This window comes from Diplotaxodon limnothrissa, linkage group LG12, assembly GCF_057381915.1.
Source record: "Diplotaxodon limnothrissa isolate DT_005_m linkage group LG12, D_limnothrissa_male_GT1.1, whole genome shotgun sequence".
Taxonomy (NCBI): Eukaryota; Metazoa; Chordata; class Actinopteri; order Cichliformes; family Cichlidae; genus Diplotaxodon; species Diplotaxodon limnothrissa.
In genome coordinates this window covers 27,835,303-27,852,849 of record NC_140607.1, presented here as the reverse complement: position 1 = coordinate 27,852,849, position 17,547 = coordinate 27,835,303, and the positions used below count along the sequence as shown (strand labels likewise).

At 40.1% G+C, this 17,547-nt stretch overlaps 1 protein-coding gene across 2 annotated transcripts; it reads left to right on the top strand.

Annotated features, from left to right (window-relative positions):
• Positions 1-7,680: 7,680 nt before the first annotated feature.
• On the top strand, positions 7,681-15,218 carry LOC146621476 (secretory carrier-associated membrane protein 1-like). Of its 2 annotated transcripts, XM_085368474.1 has the most exons (9): positions 7,681-7,879; positions 8,719-8,799; positions 9,020-9,130; positions 10,971-11,082; positions 11,840-11,968; positions 12,151-12,310; positions 12,966-13,067; positions 13,162-13,279; positions 14,415-15,218. In XM_085368474.1, exons 1-9 carry the CDS (start codon positions 7,823-7,825, stop codon positions 14,574-14,576), a joined length of 1,032 nt encoding a protein of 343 aa, XP_085224600.1. In that variant the 5' UTR covers positions 7,681-7,822; the 3' UTR covers positions 14,577-15,218. The 2 variants fall into 2 exon arrangements, with proteins under 2 accessions (XP_085224600.1, XP_085224601.1); XM_085368475.1 differs by lacking the exon at positions 8,719-8,799.
• The last annotated feature ends 2,329 nt before the right edge of the window (positions 15,219-17,547 follow it).

Below are 17,547 nucleotides of genomic sequence, written 5' to 3'. Positions count from 1 at the left end.
GCATAACACTACCACTTCACTAGGTTTATACTTCCCATAAAATCCATGGAAAGGTTCAAGCAGTCATTTGCTCCTAGCGCGATGACACCATATGGCAGCATAAAAGAATTTTAAGCTGACCCATTGTTAAAGTGTTGAGCCTTTTTTCTTCTCTGACAGCGGTAACCGGATCTCGTTTTTGTTATCAGCATTTGCCGTATTTCGGCTGTAAACAAATTGCAATGGAGAGACAGAGAGGGATCCTTGTGGACACGCATCCAACAAAGCTCTTGTATTTAGAAATGCATTTTCGCTTCTGTTCCCTGCCATCTTATCATTTCCATAAAATCAAATCAAAAAGAGAGGGAGCGAAAGCAAAGACCCAACAGAACTAAAACACACACTGCGAAATTGTTATGGTGTTGCTTTTTATAGCTTTGCTGGATGGATTTTAAAGCAGTTCTCTATAAAATTTCATTAGGACAAATAAATGATTTTTTTTTCAATAGCTGGCAGCATGCACACACATGAATTTTAAATCTGCTGAGAAGCTGCAAACATTTCTTCTTGTATATATTTATTTGTATTGTGACACTGGAGAAGAGTGCAGGGACAATACAGTGATTTATGAAGGTTTTGACAATATTAATTTTCATCAACAAGCTACCCTTGTACACTCATATACATAATTCATATGTACTTAAAAGAAATCCCAGATTGGGGCTATAATGCTGAAAACAAACAATGAAGTTAGACCGTATCCTATGTGATATTCCCTTCTCTCCTATTCATCTCCGTAATAGAGATGCAAGCTCCGTAATGCTCGCTGGGAGCCAAGCATGAGATTGAGGATTTCTCACACACCATGCATTATTCATAGTCCAGAGCAACAGAGTGTGTAAGATGAGAATTACACAGCATGAAGAGAACAGGGGAGCGGGGACAGAGGGAAGGAGAGGGGGAGAGGGGGAGAGGGGAGGAAGGAGAGAGGAGCAAAGGTGAGAGACGGTGTGGAAAAGAAAGAGATAAAGGAGACGAAAAAAAAAGAGCGAGATAGTGGACACTGTCAGATCTTCATTTGCGATCCCTTTCAAGTTAACCCCAGGACTGTTTCTTGAGTTTGTGAACAGTGGGGTGTAGGAAATGAATATGGAAGCAGGAGCCCAGATAGCTCAACTAGATTGGCTCACAATTTGCATTTGTTAAATGTGCATCTTGTGAGTTGGTTTGTATTCTGAGCACAAACTGAATGGTGAGCAGGAAATTTCAGGGTTCTGTTACGATTCGTGTCCGGCCTTCGTTCTTCATAATGAAAAACAGTGGGAAGTGAGTCAGGGTTGGAATTGATTTGTTTAAACAATGGAAATGAAACAAAGTAGGAGGCATGGACCAAAACAAGAGGCATGCTATCTAAAATGAAAGCTAGAGACCAAGAAATTGCAAGATTGTGGTTGATACAATTTAACAAACAGCTTGTACAGAATGATATAGAGCATTTTTCATCAGAGTAATTGGAAGATGGATAAAAACACATTTTACGTGTACTACAGTGCAAAATTATACCTGTGCCGACATACATTAGGCTGACCAATAAACTCTGTGCGCGTAGTTAACGTCTCAGAAAGTTAATGCTAAAAAAGCCCGATGCATCTCTCCAGTCTAAGTGTAATTCATCAGCAGCCATTTTCTAATAGAAATTATTAAATCAAAGAAGAACGTGTAATCTGAAACAGCAGCAATAAAACGTTTTGTTGTTGTTCTGATGACCCCATTTAGTGCGCCTGAGAGCCTTTCTACAAAACGCTAATGTTATTAGTATGCTTAGTTAATGAAATATTGTATTATATATTTTTTCTTTCCAACCTAAATATGCATGCATGACTGTGAGTATGTGTATGTGTGTGTATGTGTGTATGTGTGTGTGTACATCTCTCCACAGATGCAGTCTTAATGACAAGAATGTGACGGTTACTGGCTTTTTAGCTTCCCAGTGATGAAAAGCCAGTATTAATTTAGGCTACAGATTTCATTTGTTCCGAACAGGAAAAACAATATAAATCACTTTTAGAGTGATTAGAGAGAGGGTTAGATTAATCCAGGCCTGATTAGGGCATTATGCTGGCTTGTTATGGACACACAGGGTGACTGACGGTAATTACTGTCTGTAATAGGAGAGCACACACTCTGTCAAGGCATGAGAGCCACGGGCACAGTGTATGTGAATTCATGTGTGAGCAGTTATGTACTGTATGTGTGTGACTGACTGACTGACTGACTGAAACTGGGATTGAAAATGTTTGATTTTCACCAATTACACACTGAAATATGTAGACTGCATGGAGGCAGATCATGAAGCGAGAGCAGCCTCGTGTGAGAGGCAGACAGAGGTACTGTGAGGACTATACGGGGAGAGGTGAAAGAGTCATTGCTTTGTTTATGATTATTGATATCCTTAGACAAACATATTCACCTGGATAATAAAAACAAATGGCAGGTAGGTTAAGGCAAATATTACCGTGCAGAAAATTAGAGAGGTGCTAAATCAGCAAATCGAACCTCACTGTTTGGCAACACACACACACACACACGTCCAATCCATAAAAGCAATACAGACAAAATCTAAGGGGAATTTCTATTTTTGAAAACAAAAATGCTGTATAAAAATAAATGGCTACCCTGATTAATCACAATCAATTCCACATCATTTTCATGCAAAGATACAAGTTAAATGCAACTTAAATTTTCATTTCTTACAAGCTGCATTAACACAGAAGTTGTCTGACTGCCATTAGGAAGCATCGAGCAGATTCAGCAAAGACTCTGCCAATATTGTCTTTATTACGGGGAATTTCCTGCAGGTGTGAAGCTAAATATCTTTTACAGTTTGGAAGCAGACATAAGGCACTCAATGAGATGTGTCCCATTAAAGGCATGGAAAATAACTATGCATATTTAGCAGGACACTGCACAGCTCTCTTCCAGCTGCGCACTGGCACCACCAAAGAACTCAGTCTCTCTCGTCATGTTCTTTTTCTCCTTCTTCCCGTTCTCCTTTCTCCTCTTTTTTATGGCAGCAATTGTTCCTTTTCATCACATCATTGGTTGAAAAAGAACTTTAACACGCTGTTGGCTCAGCAAGAGCTCCACATGATTCGATAGGCCGAGAGCCCTCTGTCTCTTTGGGCTGTAAAACAACAGTCTAGAAGCTTATTTTATGAGTGCACGCCTCTGCTCTTTGCATGTTTATGTCAAATATTTGGAACAAATGGCATCCATTGACTGGAACAACACAGATAAATCTAGTCAATTCACAGGCAAAGAGAACGGCACAGGCCACCGAGAAAGTGGCTCACTTGATGGCTGACAAGGGGAGTGCTTGCATTATTCAATTAATACCTGAAAGGGTACATTTTATGCAGCATTTACAAAAGCATCCACTAGTCAACGCACGCAGAGCGCACATAAATACACAAACACACACACATACTCTCACACAAACACAGGGACTTGTGTTTGCATCCTGGGAAAAGACTGGACTCCCCTTCCATTTTGCCAAATCAAATATACAGTGAGAGCAAGCTAAAAGGCACTTTCAATCAGCCGCTCTGGGTCTGTCTGTCAATCTGGGAACAACAACAATCTAGCCTACTTGGAGTGGTCTAGTCAACATCCATTCCCCAATAAATTCAATCAGTGATGCTTTGTGTGTGTGTGTGCGTGTGTGTGCAGACACATGTGGGTGTGCATCTAGGTGCGAGTGTTTATGAGAATGGCAGAGCAAAGGAAAGCTACAATTTCTGACAAGGTTGTTTTAGAACAACAAAATATCACTTTAAAGTTATGTCTGCATGTATAGACACAGTTGAATATTTAAGAGAATATATAGACACGTCCAAGGTGGGGAATGCTGTAGATACAGAAGTGAATGAATTTTACTTTGACGCCATTTCTATTCCTCACTCGAAGCGACAATAGGAATCTCTAGTTCACCAAATAATCTTAGAAAGCCAAGTAGCAGAGTTAACAGGCCTGAGCTAATGACATTGATGTGGAGGGCTGCACGCTGGAGTGATTGTCTCACTGCCTGAGACCCAAAAGAAGCACTAGCAGCCTCATCATGGACCCGCACTCTCATTATTTGGCCACAAATGGAAATGCAAATCGCTCGCTTTGCTGCGGACGCCTCAAATTTATTAAACTAAAAGGTTTAATTTCCATTTTTCTCTGCATCAGCTTTATTTATAAATGTCGTGCCCTATGAAGACCCTGTTATTTTCTCCCACTCCTGCAGGCTCTTAACAAATCTGCTCATTAATATGGAAATGGAGAATCAATCGCTTTTCCGGCGACAGAGGGCTGTTTCCCTCTGCGGTGTGTAATGTGTTCTGACTGGTCATCAGCACAAACAAACTCGCATGCATACACACAGCATACATAAAGCCATAATACCCTATATCTATATACAGTATATCTCCAGCCCTATATTTGGATAAGCATAACAGATCGTGCATTGTATTTTACCATCTAGTCACAACATCAGTTGAATACTGAATTTTTTCAGCCCCTTTAGACATTGTCAGGCCATTGCCAGAATGGCACCAGATGTTGCAGCATTAATAAGCCATAATATCAAGTGCTGCTTATCCAACCTTTCAGAGCCCTAAAATAACACTCATAGACCTTAATGAGATCTAATTATGCACAAGGTTCTTATTCAGAGCAATATGACGATAATTGCATCTGTGGCTTTTTACACTTGGTCGTCATGTTGGCCAGTAAATTGCTTCTGTTTCTCCCTCACCGTCTGTTTGTCTGCTCTTCTCCTCGCTCTCTCTCTCTCCTCTTTCTCTGTCTCCTTTCCTGTCTTTCTACAGTCAACAGTGTGAAGTGAACTATCTCACCTATCCACTCTGGTCTGCGACCTAATGAACATTTCTAAATGGCCATGACCAGCTGGTTAAGAGACTAATGTAGCAGCTATTAGCCAAAGTGGTTGTTTCCTCACAGAGTCATCTATGGAAAGCAGCATTAGAGGGCCAGTGGACAAGTGGACAAGGACAGACAGATCCCTCTTTTCACACCTTTTTCCTCCCCTGTACACACATATAGAGTACGTCCATGCACACAGTTTGCACATCCTGGCACAGCATGTTTATCTTTCACATTCTACAGCAAACAAACCATGTGACGTATTTTCAACCCACAGAGCATTAGAGCTTATTAGGTCCACAAGGTGTGATTGTATGTGTGTGTGTGGGTGTGTGTGTGTGTCTTATTAGGAAAATTCAGTTTCACTCAAGGTCTCAGCACTGCGGTTGCAGACCACTGGCCATTGATTATTCATAGACTCTGTGATTGGGTCCATTAATACAAGATTAGGGGAGGAACCGATGCTCATTTATGTGTGTGCGCGTGTGTGTACTGAAGTTGAATTGTAATGAATTCTCACTTTGTGTTTATCTAGAGTTCATCCACACAAACATTATATAGGTACAGTATATAAAGCAAAAAAGCACATTAACTTGCCATGAAAATGTTTAGCTGCTTATTAACAAAAACCCATTAGTTTCATTTAACGGTTGTATGATAAGCAGCCATAAAACTAAAGAAACGCGCTGCCTTTGTTTAAAAATGAGCAGCTGAATTCAAACAGTGAAAAGGGAATATTTTAACCACCATCATTTACAACATACTGTAAGATTTCAACCTAATAGCATTTGTTCTTCAATTGAAACTTAATCTGGGTAAATGGTGCTTAAATGTTTAAATCACATTTACAGGCTGTCAACTGATCTGATGTTCTTCACATGGTCACCCTTGGTTTGAATGAAAATAAATTGATGGAAAATGAGAAAGGATTCTGCGAAACGGGGTTGAAGAGACCTTTTGGATCGTAGCTCCCCCAAGTGGGCATTTTTGACATATAACTGAATCTTGAAGCCAGTGAAGAAAATCACACACGAACACACACCACAGGAGCTCTCAGGGGGGCTGATACTTCTTATATGTGGACAAGAGAGATAAAATGATTTCCAGTAAATTGTCTGGGATTGCTCCAGATAAAGAGGTCACTGTTACTTATCATGAAAAAGGCAGTCTAGGTTTTCCTCTCTACTTCTTTCACACAGGCACAAGCGACCAAGTGAGCAGCAGACACTTCCATATATCACCATCCTCATCATCATTATCATCATTAACGTAATCATCATAATCATCAAGTGGAGGAGATTGCGTTGGTATTTGACCTACAGGAGCTCAAATATTGTAGTTTACTGAATGATCACAAGGATGATGTAAGAAAAAAAATCTTTTCTTGTCTCACATTAGCCCGTGTGTGCAGGTTTTGCCTTTTAGTTCCACTTTTGCGCTGAGGCGGTGAAGTTTTAATTTGGGAAGACATTCTCATCAGTACACCGAATTAAAGATTTGGCCATTACATCTTACAAAGGTGGAAATTGTAAAACACAAGTAAAAGCAGCCCCACAAGTTTAGGTTGACTTCTTTGTTTGGCAACTAAAGAAAAATAATTTAAAAAACTAATTGTATAGAAATAATTTATAGAAACAACTTATTGTATGGCTATGTGGGTATGGGCACGCTATGAAAATAATCTTGAGAGCTTAAAAGTAATAACTAATTTCAAAGTACTGCATTGAAAGCAACATAGCATTACTGAAAATGTAATTCAGTGTGGAAGAAATTAGAAAAGTAAGGTGCACTTGAAATAAAAGCAAAAGGTCGGTTTCTTTGGATCATTCTTAGTTATTAATTATTTACGGGTAATAAGATAAACACCAATGTTGTAGTGGGTCAAAGTTTTATAATTTTTTTAACAAGTGAAAAAGACTTGTTGCATGTGATGAGGCGGTTAGCATTGTTGCCTCACACCAAAAAGGTCTTGGGTTTAAATCCACTGCCTGGCTTGGGCCTGAGTCTGTGACAGACTAACTGTCCAGGGCAAATTTTGTATCCCACCTCTCAGCTCCATGACAACCAGGATAGGCTCCAGCCTCACCACAACCCAGAAAATGATAAATATGGATGGATGGATGGATGGAGCATCCATTTTAATGCATATGTGCAAAACGTAGGAGAGTACGCACACACGGAAAGAAACATATAATTAAACTATCATCATCCGATTCAAATAGGTGCTCCAATGGGTTAAGTACAGTAATCCATGATATGGAGTCTACAATGTAAGAGTGAGATTTTCCTTATATTATTAGTCAGAGAATTTGTATCAGTTCAGCATGATGCAGATGGATCCTGTGTTCTGCAGACAGTAAGTAAACATCTGTATACTTACATAACATCACACAAATACAACAAATTGCCATAAAGGCAGGCAGTAGCTTTTGCGTATAGTTTGAGGACTGGATGAACTTTGTGATCAGTAAACTCTCATGTAGTATGTTTTGCACATTGTACTCTGGAAATACGGAGACTGAATGCAACATGTGAACTTGTAATCTTCCATGTTTAAGTCTCAAATACTCACACACAGTCCAACACACAAATACAGTACATAACAATACAATACACCAGAGGTGTGTCGTGCAGTGCTCTGCACATTTGTGTACAGAGGTAGCGCACCTGCCCGGGCATCATGCTGTCCGCGGTGCTGAAACAGTGACGTAGACCGTTCTGTTAATCACGCATCCTCTCTTCTCCTGCCATTTTTGTGCTACTGGCTAACTTGCTAATCAAGGGGTCTCCATCAGCAGGAGGCGGAGAAGACTGCAGGCGGCAGAGAGAAGCAGTCAAATCAAAGGACCTGAGTCTTCCCTGGAGAATCGGGGAGTTCCCGCACACAGGAAACTCTTGTTAGAAAGGCTACACAATGTCCGATTTCGACAGCAACCCGTTCGCAGACCCGGATTTCAGCAATCCTTTTCAGGTAGCTGACACGGCTAGCTAGCAAGCAAGCAAGCTAGTATACGCTTGAAAACCCACTGAGGCCAAACTCACTTTAGCATCCCTGCTTGCAGAATGAGCTAATCATCAAATTTTATTCCTCGATAGTTTTGTAGAGGGAATGCCGAATAATTACATGGTCACAATTCACTGTTGCTGGGGATATCTATTGTAAACGAATTTAAAGGAATTATGTCATTTGAGAACAAAGACACATTATGTCAACGTTAGCTAGCTGGATAGCATTAGCTCTGCCCACCGTCTGTAAACACTCGCTGGCCACTGCTAGCTTGATGGACAGTTTACCGGGTGGCTAGCTTAGGACAGGTGCATTTTTGTGCTCATATCACAGTGTTATGTACTTTCACAGTATCCAGCAAACATTTGGCTGCCTTTGCAGTCATGTAGACTAATATTTTGGAAACACAGACACGTACATCTGTTTTCGATGTTAAGCAAGGGAACAAGCTATTAATTTCTGCTACAGCTTGTATTTTATTCCACCTTTTATAAACCACACGCTTCCAGAAATCTTAAGGCTTTAATTTCAAGCAACTGTTGAGTCCCCTTTACTTGAAGCTGTGTTTATCAGGGTGTTTAAACTTGCGCGTTTTTAGCTTTTCACAAAACATGGTGGAAAGCCTTAATATTAGTAGAATACCATCATTAAAGTGAGATATTTACATGTTGTTTATGTAAACTTCTCACCGCTGATTTTCAGAAACTAAAGACCGTCTAACGGCATCTTGTGAATGAAGCTTTTGGTCTTGCAGTTTTAGTTTTAACTCCCTAAATTCCTATGTGGACCTCTCTGCCCTGTAGGATCCTTCGGTGACCCAGGTGACACGATCTGCCCCTCCTGGTGGTCTGGAGGAGTATAACCCCTTCACAGACGCCAGAACGGTCAGCTTTACGGGCAACTTCATTGATGAGTAGTGTGCATGCATGCGTTTAAGTGCTTCTTAGTCAGTGACCTCGTTTTTATCCCTTACCCTCATCCTCTTTCTCTCCTCCTCCTCTCAGTCACAGAGGATTTCAGTGACAAAATATGACTGTGGCCTAATTACACTTTTTCTTAATGCTTGCACAAATATTAACATAGAGAATCTCTGCTGGATTACAGGCAGCCCCAAGAAACACCCCCAAATCTACTCCAGCACCTTCCCAGAACACACAGCCTGCCATCATGAAGCCCACAGAAGAGCCGCCAGCTTACTCACAGCAACAGACTCAGGTAAAACACACAGGAGCATTTATATACATGTTTCACATCCAGTTTTCTTCTCATTTTTTTGTTTCAGTTAGGTTGTCAACATGTTTTTGTCATTTGCAATTCAAACTAAACATATTTGGTTAGTCGCACTATGTTTTTTCTCATCTTTCTACTAAGTTAATAATATAAAAAGAGCCGTGAGTGTGTTATAGCCATTAAACACACAGTGCCCAATGTGCAAGTGCTGAAAAGTAATTGAAAACATGGCTGTGAAACATTTCTTGGGAAGCAGTGTGTTAACATCAGTTAATGTCTAGCTTGGAGTTGATGAAGAGATGGAGTTTTTTGTAAGTATGACAAGTAAAGAGGGTCAGAGTGCAAGTGAGGTAGATAAGAGAGAAAAATCTGTCAGACAGAGGTGGACATCAACAGCTGGATTTATTCTGTAAAAGCAGGCCTATACAAGAAAAATGGAAATGTAACCTGTTAGGCCAAGAAGCACAAATGTGTAGATCATTGCATCGCTGAGGATACTCATTAACAGAAGGTCCAGAAGGACGCAAAAAAATCAAAGAAAATTTTGGCTTGATGGCGTTGTTTTTTCAGTCTCAAATTTTACCTGTGAAGAATGGTGGAGGTTTTGTTATTGGGGTTTATACGGCTCCCAAGGGAACTCTTAACTCTGACATTAATCTTTGATTTTATTGCTGACAGAAGCAACGGGATGAACCTGAATTTACAGTCAAAGCAGCTAAAATGCACTTTAGAGGGAAGATGTTGAAGTTTCCACAGACTAAAGACTTTTCAGAAAGATTAATTTACTGGTCTGAGAAAAAACTCAAGGGAGTCAACTAGGACTGTAGAACTTAAACATTATTAATAGAAATACTGCTTATGTTTTTAAGAGCTACTTTAAACAGTTAATCACATTCTTTGAAAATAAGCTAGTATTTTTAATCTTGCTGAATAAGTGGTACTTTGCACATCTTACACACAGTGCTGGATACGTTTGAAAACATGGGCTAATGTTAGCAGTCTCTCCAACAGCAGACGTCTTTCCTTACATGTCTGTGCAGAATGTAGTTGTACATTTTTCCAATCAAGTGGTTATAAGCTACTGCACTCTCGACACAGCCTAGATACGAGTGGGCTGCAAACTCACACTAGTTTGCGCAGCTGTCTGTCTCATTTCCCACCTGCTTGTTTACAATTTCCCATCAGAGAAAGAGAGAGGCACTGCTTTCTATGGTGGGTCGCTTTAGTTAACCAGCATTTCTGTTGCAGACTAGCAAAAGCAGCAGTGTTCAAATATCCTTTTTTAGCTAGCTCTGTAGATCCCTGTGTACAAAAAAGAAGAGTTAAAGGTGGCTAGCGAGTCCCAGAGAACCTAGACTTTGGGCTCTATGTGTTAAAGGTGATCAAAATTGAAAAAGAACCAAAAATGTGCAACTGTCCCCATACTTGCAACACTACAACACTCTGTCCTTTCCTCTTGGTCTTCATATACTTATCTGATTTCTGATGGCCTATCAGCGGCGTAATGAGGTACTGCCTTTTCATTTAACGTTTCCTGCACCCTTTTATGTCACTGTCTTGAATAGTGTGGATCCATTTAATGACCCTTTTCCACCTGTAGCATCACTTTAGAGTTGTATAGAACTAGCTGTTAGAGGCAAGTGAGTGAACTGCAGTTGTTGATACGTTTTAAAATCAGAGCCCGTATTTTCCCTTGTTAAACTAACATGTCTGAGCTTTCCCTGAGTGACAAAACCTTTACTTACATCATTGTACTTCATGTCATACCTGACCTCTGTCAGATGTTGGATTGTGAGCTTTAAGATCACATCTGTGTTTGTCTCAGGACCAAGCGCGTGCTCAGGCTGAGTTGTTGAGAAGGCAGGAAGAGCTGGAGAAGAAAGCAGCAGAGCTCGATCGTCGAGAGAGAGAGTTACAGTCCCACGGAGCCGTCGGAGGTCAGTCAGTCCATCAGTTACCCATTTGAATCACTCGCACGCTTCAACCTCAAAGTCTGAATTCTGGGTCCCACTCAGAGCTGGACTAGCAACAGCGCTGATCTAAAAGTTGACTTCTTACCTTGACACTAACATATCGGGCGTGGCGCACAATTTGTGAAGAGCATTTTAATTCTGTGCAGGTACAGTTTTACACAAGTATGGAACAGGAAATGTTCCAGTTTAAGTTTTGCACTGTGCCAAAAAATGTCCAGTTGATCAAATGGACCAAAGTGTGTTGCTGTGTGTGAGTGCATGTGTATGTGCGTGTGGTGCAGGATGGGAGTGAAAGCGACACACAAGCTATATATCTTAGTGAATGTCTGATTTACAAAATTGGAAATTTAATACAAGTTGCATAAAATAAATAAATGGTGATTGACAAACACAGTTTTATAACGTAAAAGAAAGTATTTCTCTGTATTTGAATTAAGAAGGCATAATGTTGTAGTGCATGTTCATGTTTAAATGTACATAGGACAAATCTAATTGAAGTAGAATTGAATAGACTGAATGAAAGAAACATTTCATGTCAATCACTCATACTTTATTCACATTTACTAATTGTAGGATAATGTCCGTGGTGATAATAACTTGTAACGTATTTTTTTCTGCCTTGTTAAGATTCTTGCAAACAAATCTGTTAGTATATTTAATAATATTTTAGCTTTAGATGAAAAAGCTCAACATCCAACCACTGCTTCGTTTCTCCACGCAGGGCGGAAGAACAACTGGCCTCCACTACCGGAGAAGTTCCCTGTTGGTCCATGTTTTTACCACGACATTGCAGTGGACATCCCTGTAGAGTTCCAGAAGACTGTAAAGATTATGTACAACCTTTGGATGTGTAAGTGTACTATTTAGCACACCTCATCAATTTCTTTCTAAATTAACCACATCAAGTGGTTAATGATGCAAGTTACCTAAGAAACATCAACCGTTTGGTCATTCACAAGAATCTGTATAGAAAATGTTGCTTAGTATAAGTTTAGGTTTAATCTGAGGTTCTTTGTCATCTTTGTTTATCAGTCCATGCAGGCACGCTCTTTGTGAACATGTTTGGCTGTTTGGCCTGGTTCTGTGTGGATCCAACTCGTGGCGTAGATTTTGGCCTGGCTATGCTCTGGTTTCTGCTTTTTACCCCATGTTCTTTCGTCTGCTGGTACAGACCGCTTTACGGGGCTTTCAGGTAAGCTGAAACATGAAAAACCAAAAAGAAGAACACTGCCTTTCCACTGATATTTGGGGTCTAAGTCTCTATAAATATGTGGGTTCAGTTTTTATAGTTGAAATACAATAAATTGTATACACAGGAAGGTTGGAAAAAGACACCAAAAAAAGAGATTAGGAGAGTAGGTCTAGGTGAACACAGACCTACAGGTATGTTCTCCAAAATCATTTCTGCTTTATCTCCTGTGTCTGTGGCCGATCAAGGCTATCTTAAATAAAAACACTTACTGCCTGTCTTCTTCTTAAAGGAGCAGCTCAGGGATTTAAAGTCCCCCTTCTGTGTGCCCAGAAGAACAAGCTCACACAGCATTTCTCAAACATCACAAACTCTCAGCTTCTATAAAAACTGAACAGATGTGCACCTTCCTTTTAACACACGTAAATTAACTTAAGATAAAGTTAATAGTGTTCCAAATATGAAACTGGTAAAAAGAGTTGGGCAGCTGACTTTGCCATGTTCTTACCGTGCACTCGACTATTTCACGCATAAAGGCTTTGAGAGAATGAGGGAAGGATTAAGTAATTAATGTTTAATGGAGGATGAACTAGTGGCACAGTTTGACTTTATTCCCTCCACATTGCTCTCTTACCGTTTCTTTTTTTTTCCACCGTAGGAGCGACAGTTCGTTCCGCTTCTTTGTCTTCTTCTTCGTCTACATCTGTCAGTTTGGAGTTCACGTTCTACAAACCATTGGCATCACTGGTTGGGGAACATGGTGAGTATTTTGTACTTGAGCTGATCCAGGCACCGTAGATCAGTGTGCACTGAAGATCACATTGTCATCTTGGTTTTTTTCTTTGTCTTGCCAGTGGTTGGATCGCAGCTCTAACTGGCCTGAACACCAGTATCCCTGTAGGAATCATCATGTTACTCATCGCAGCCCTCTTTACTGCTCTGTCTGTGGGCTCCCTCATTATGTTTAAAAAGGTAACACAACACAAAGACGGCATCCTTACAGTGACAAAGGATATTATTAGTAAAAGGTTTTGCTGTGACAATAGAGACGCTGTAAAAGTGAGATGTGGCACTCTGAGAAATCAGTGGGAGAATTTTGGAATGCCAAAGATGGCAGGAGTGCCGAGCAAATCGACAGCTGAAGCGGGAAATATGAGAGCCAGTTGGGCAGTGGCAGACAGATCTACTTGTAACTGTAGTAAAGAGTTAGGGTAGTGTACTCTATAATATCTGCTCTCTGGATTGCAACCTAAACGAGGTCATGATGTTCTGTATTTCGCATTTTGGGCAAAGTCACCAAATCAAATGTAAATGAAGATTCAATCAATTCAGTTTTTATGTGAAGTTGACCTCCGAAATTAAAGTTATGGCTCGTTCTCCATTCATTTTAATTGGGGCTTTGGTTTTATTAGCTTGGAATAAGTGCCCGCAAATGTTGCCAGGATGGCTGCCAATAAAGAAGACTTAAGTGGACAGAGAAGAGGGAAACATCTAAACTAGGGATCTAAAACTACAGCCCACTATGATCCTAAGTTGGCCTTTTAGTAGTGTATCTCCTCCTTTCTCTCACTATAAATTTAATCCTTGTGATGGTTTAGAACAAAGAAAAAGAAGTGCAGTCTCCACAGTGTGACTCAGTTTTTCTATTTGATAAAAAAATGTTCTTGTAGTAAATGAAACAAATCTGTTACAAAACTGCTTTTTTGACTGTTAAATCAACAAAATTTCAAAGGTTTTTATCAATTTGCAGAAAAGACTCTTTAAAATCTTTTTTTAGTTTATAGTGAAAGATCAGAGAGTTTTTACTTTGCTGGTGTTTTTAAAAAAAATCTGAAATTAATGCCACTCTCCACATTCTCCAGAGCTGTCCGGTGGACCAGATTGTATTTTTTTTCCCAGCCCATTCTGGCCCCTTATGTTTGACACCCCTGGTCTACATCATCTTGTAGTGTGTTAGAAATAAGAATAGTGCTGTATGCCAAGAAGAATCAGTGCTATGACTGGACAGGAAGAGAAACATCTTTCCTATCGTGCTGTGCTGCAGTTCTTTTGGTAAATTTAAACCAAATAAATTGATTGCAACTAATTCCTTGTCTTCTTTCCACAGGTGCACGCGCTCTATCGCACCACCGGTGCTAGTTTTGAGAAAGCCCAGCAAGAGTTTGCGACCGGGGTCATGTCTAACAAGACCGTTCAGACTGCAGCTGCCAACGCTGCAGCCAATGCTGCATCCAACGCTGCTCGCGGGGCCTTCAAAGCTCATCCATAAACAGATGTGGTACACGTGCTCAGTGCTCATTTAAACACACACGCATATACTTAAACACACACACACAGAAAAAATGGAGATGCACAACTCTGGCCCTGCTGGTCCTCAGATCAAATTGATAATATTTGTGAATGTTTGCCCTGCACCGACACACTTTGCTTAAAAAGTGTGAAGCAAAATAACGGAAAAAACGATCGGAGTTGTCCATCTTCACTTTAAATCATATATCAGCTCTCCTGCATCCACCTGGTCAGCTTTTCAGTCAGGTGACTATCTGCTCACATCCCACAAAACATCCAGCAAGTGACTCAAGGTGTGCTCCGACTGTGTGAGATTTCATCGCACACGCTTGCGCACTCCTTTACTCTCCTTGTTCGTCTGTCCCCTCGAGGTGATCCTAGGTCAGGTAAAGGTCGCAGCTCGACCATACCTTATTTCTGTGAGGGTGATGACCCCGAAACAGTTTCCTGTCTGATAAATGAAAAGTGATCTGACCGTGGTGTTTTGCACATAGTTTGGTTTTCTTGCCCGTATACTGAAAGCGGCTGGGCCTCTGTGCGAATGTCTGCTTCACTCCAAGAAAATTGTGGCTCTGATTTCTTTCTTTCTTTCTTCTTTTTTTTTTTTTTTTAATATAATCCAGTGCTCTGTCATTAAGCTCTGAAAGGTAAATGGTACCTTGTCCTATATCTGTGCTTTTGTTGTGAGACAAGTACCATTCTTGTTATAGTAAAAGACAAAACAAACAAAAAAAAAAAATCACAAGAATAGGAAAATGTCTGTATGTTCTTATATAAGGACCTGCCCCCCCCAACAACACCTGCCAGGTGAGCCATTTTTTTCCTGCTCTGTGTGCTACTTTGATTGACAACGTGGGCTGGGTCAGCATCTCTAGATTTGACAGCATGATAGCGGCATGCATGTTTAGCACACCCAAGGTAGCTAAGTCTTTGGCAAAGTCATTCTTCCCACTTCCTTTTGGTCCCAGCTACAAGGAGCTGGTTTTCGGTGAATGTCTGCCTACTTATCCTCCCTCGGTTTTGCTGTGAGGGCTGTTTGCATGTCTCGGTGGCTGCCTGACAGAAGATGACGGTTAAGAGAAGAAAATTGGAGGGAAAAGGGGAATGAAAATTGAATATTAGCTTTTTTTTTCCCCTTATGTGTGTATTAACGCAAAAACTGTGTGGCCCTCGGTTGTTTTTGTAGCTCATACTCGAAAACTAACGCTGCTATGAATCTCAGAGGCGCTCAGTCGTGGCCTCCCGCTGTCGTGTTTCCTATTGAAAAGGATGCGTACCATTCATAGGGATCAGACCTGCCTTTTCTCACAGAAGAATCACTGTCCACAGTTCTGGATAAAGTGATAAAGCTATCATTTTTCCTGAGATTAACCTGCATACATAAACTTGTAAAAAAAACATTGACATCGTGTATATGTACACTACATAGGCTAACACTCCATTTTTGTTTTCCTCGGTCAGTAGTGAATTACTGGCATTTGAAGTTTTATAGCCAAAATAAGCATTAATATAACAGAAGATTGGACTTGGGGTGCCGTCACTATGATACACTAATTTATCTACAATAATAACAGTGTTATCCAGCACCAAGTTGTACAGACTACTGTCACTGATGTGAAATATGGATGTGGGTTTCTTCATTTTTTTTCTTTGTGCTTTAGCACCTCTCATGATGTTGGTGAGTGTGTGAAGATGTGCATGGCAGAAGACGGGTGATAACTGGCACTACTGTTATTAAAAATGTATAGCCTGAACTTTATCGTGGACGAAATGCTGTCAGTGTTAGCTAGCTGAGGCTCGGTAATTTGTCCTGAAAGAATAAGCCTAGATCTCTCGCAGTATTCTTTTGATTTGGACGTAATTTCATCAAAATTCATTGCACAGTTCTTGTTTTATGTTGAACGTAGCGCAAGAGAAAAATGTTTTTATTTATGGTGTAATTTAAACTGTTTGCATTTTGTTTCCTTTTTGGTTTGTGTGGGTTTTTTTTAATGACACTGTCATAGCATCAGCTAGATTTAAAGGTTTTTTTTAAGTGTTTAATGACTTTGCAACTTGACCTTGCAAGAGGTGTGCTTGTCGTACGAGGATGTGTGTTTATGGTCGGTATGAAAGAGGAAAAGAAATAAAATAAGCTCCCTCAAGTGTTATTCTATGTCCTGAAAAGCTGTGAGAAATCTACCAAATGTCCATACAGATTTGTTTTCAAATCTCAGTTTGTGGTGTGATCCCTTTCCATGTTTTACTTTGAGGTATTCTTTTTCCTTACATACACCCACATGAGTCCCATCTATCTATAGTTTCAAACAGTTGTTTTACAAAGCCATGCTGCAGTGGGTAATTTCTTGATGTATTTGATGAGCTGGTCAGCAGTACAGAACAATGTGTTTGAAGTGTGCCAACACAAAACTGTGTTTCGGACCTGTGACTATGTTATTTCACTGAATCAGAGAAAAAGAAAAAAAAAAACTCATCCAGAAAGGGACACTTGTATATTTTGTAAAGTTGAAAAATCGATCCCCATTATCAAATCACGTGTAAAAAGAAGTTATGCACTCTTGTCTGGCCTTTGTCGCATGTGAAATAGTTTGAGTTTTGTATATTTATGGTATTAACATGAAATAAAATTTCAAAGAAATGATTGTGGATTTGTTATATAATTACAAATTTATCCTCTTTCCGTGATTTAAAAACAAAACAAAACAAAAAAAACATTAAGAATGACCATGGAGAAGGGTATCTGCTCAAATTCAAACTGTGTCAAAATGAGGAAGGAAAGGTGGTCTCGGAATTTCAGAAACTGCCGTTTTACTGGGAATTTTCCACACAACAATCTAAGGTTTACAGAGGATGAACTGAAAGAGAAAAATCGGTGAGCCGTAGTTCTCTAGGCAAAGATTGTGCTGATGCATGCAGAGGTCAGTGGAGAATTATTCAGCTTGAAGCAGTGT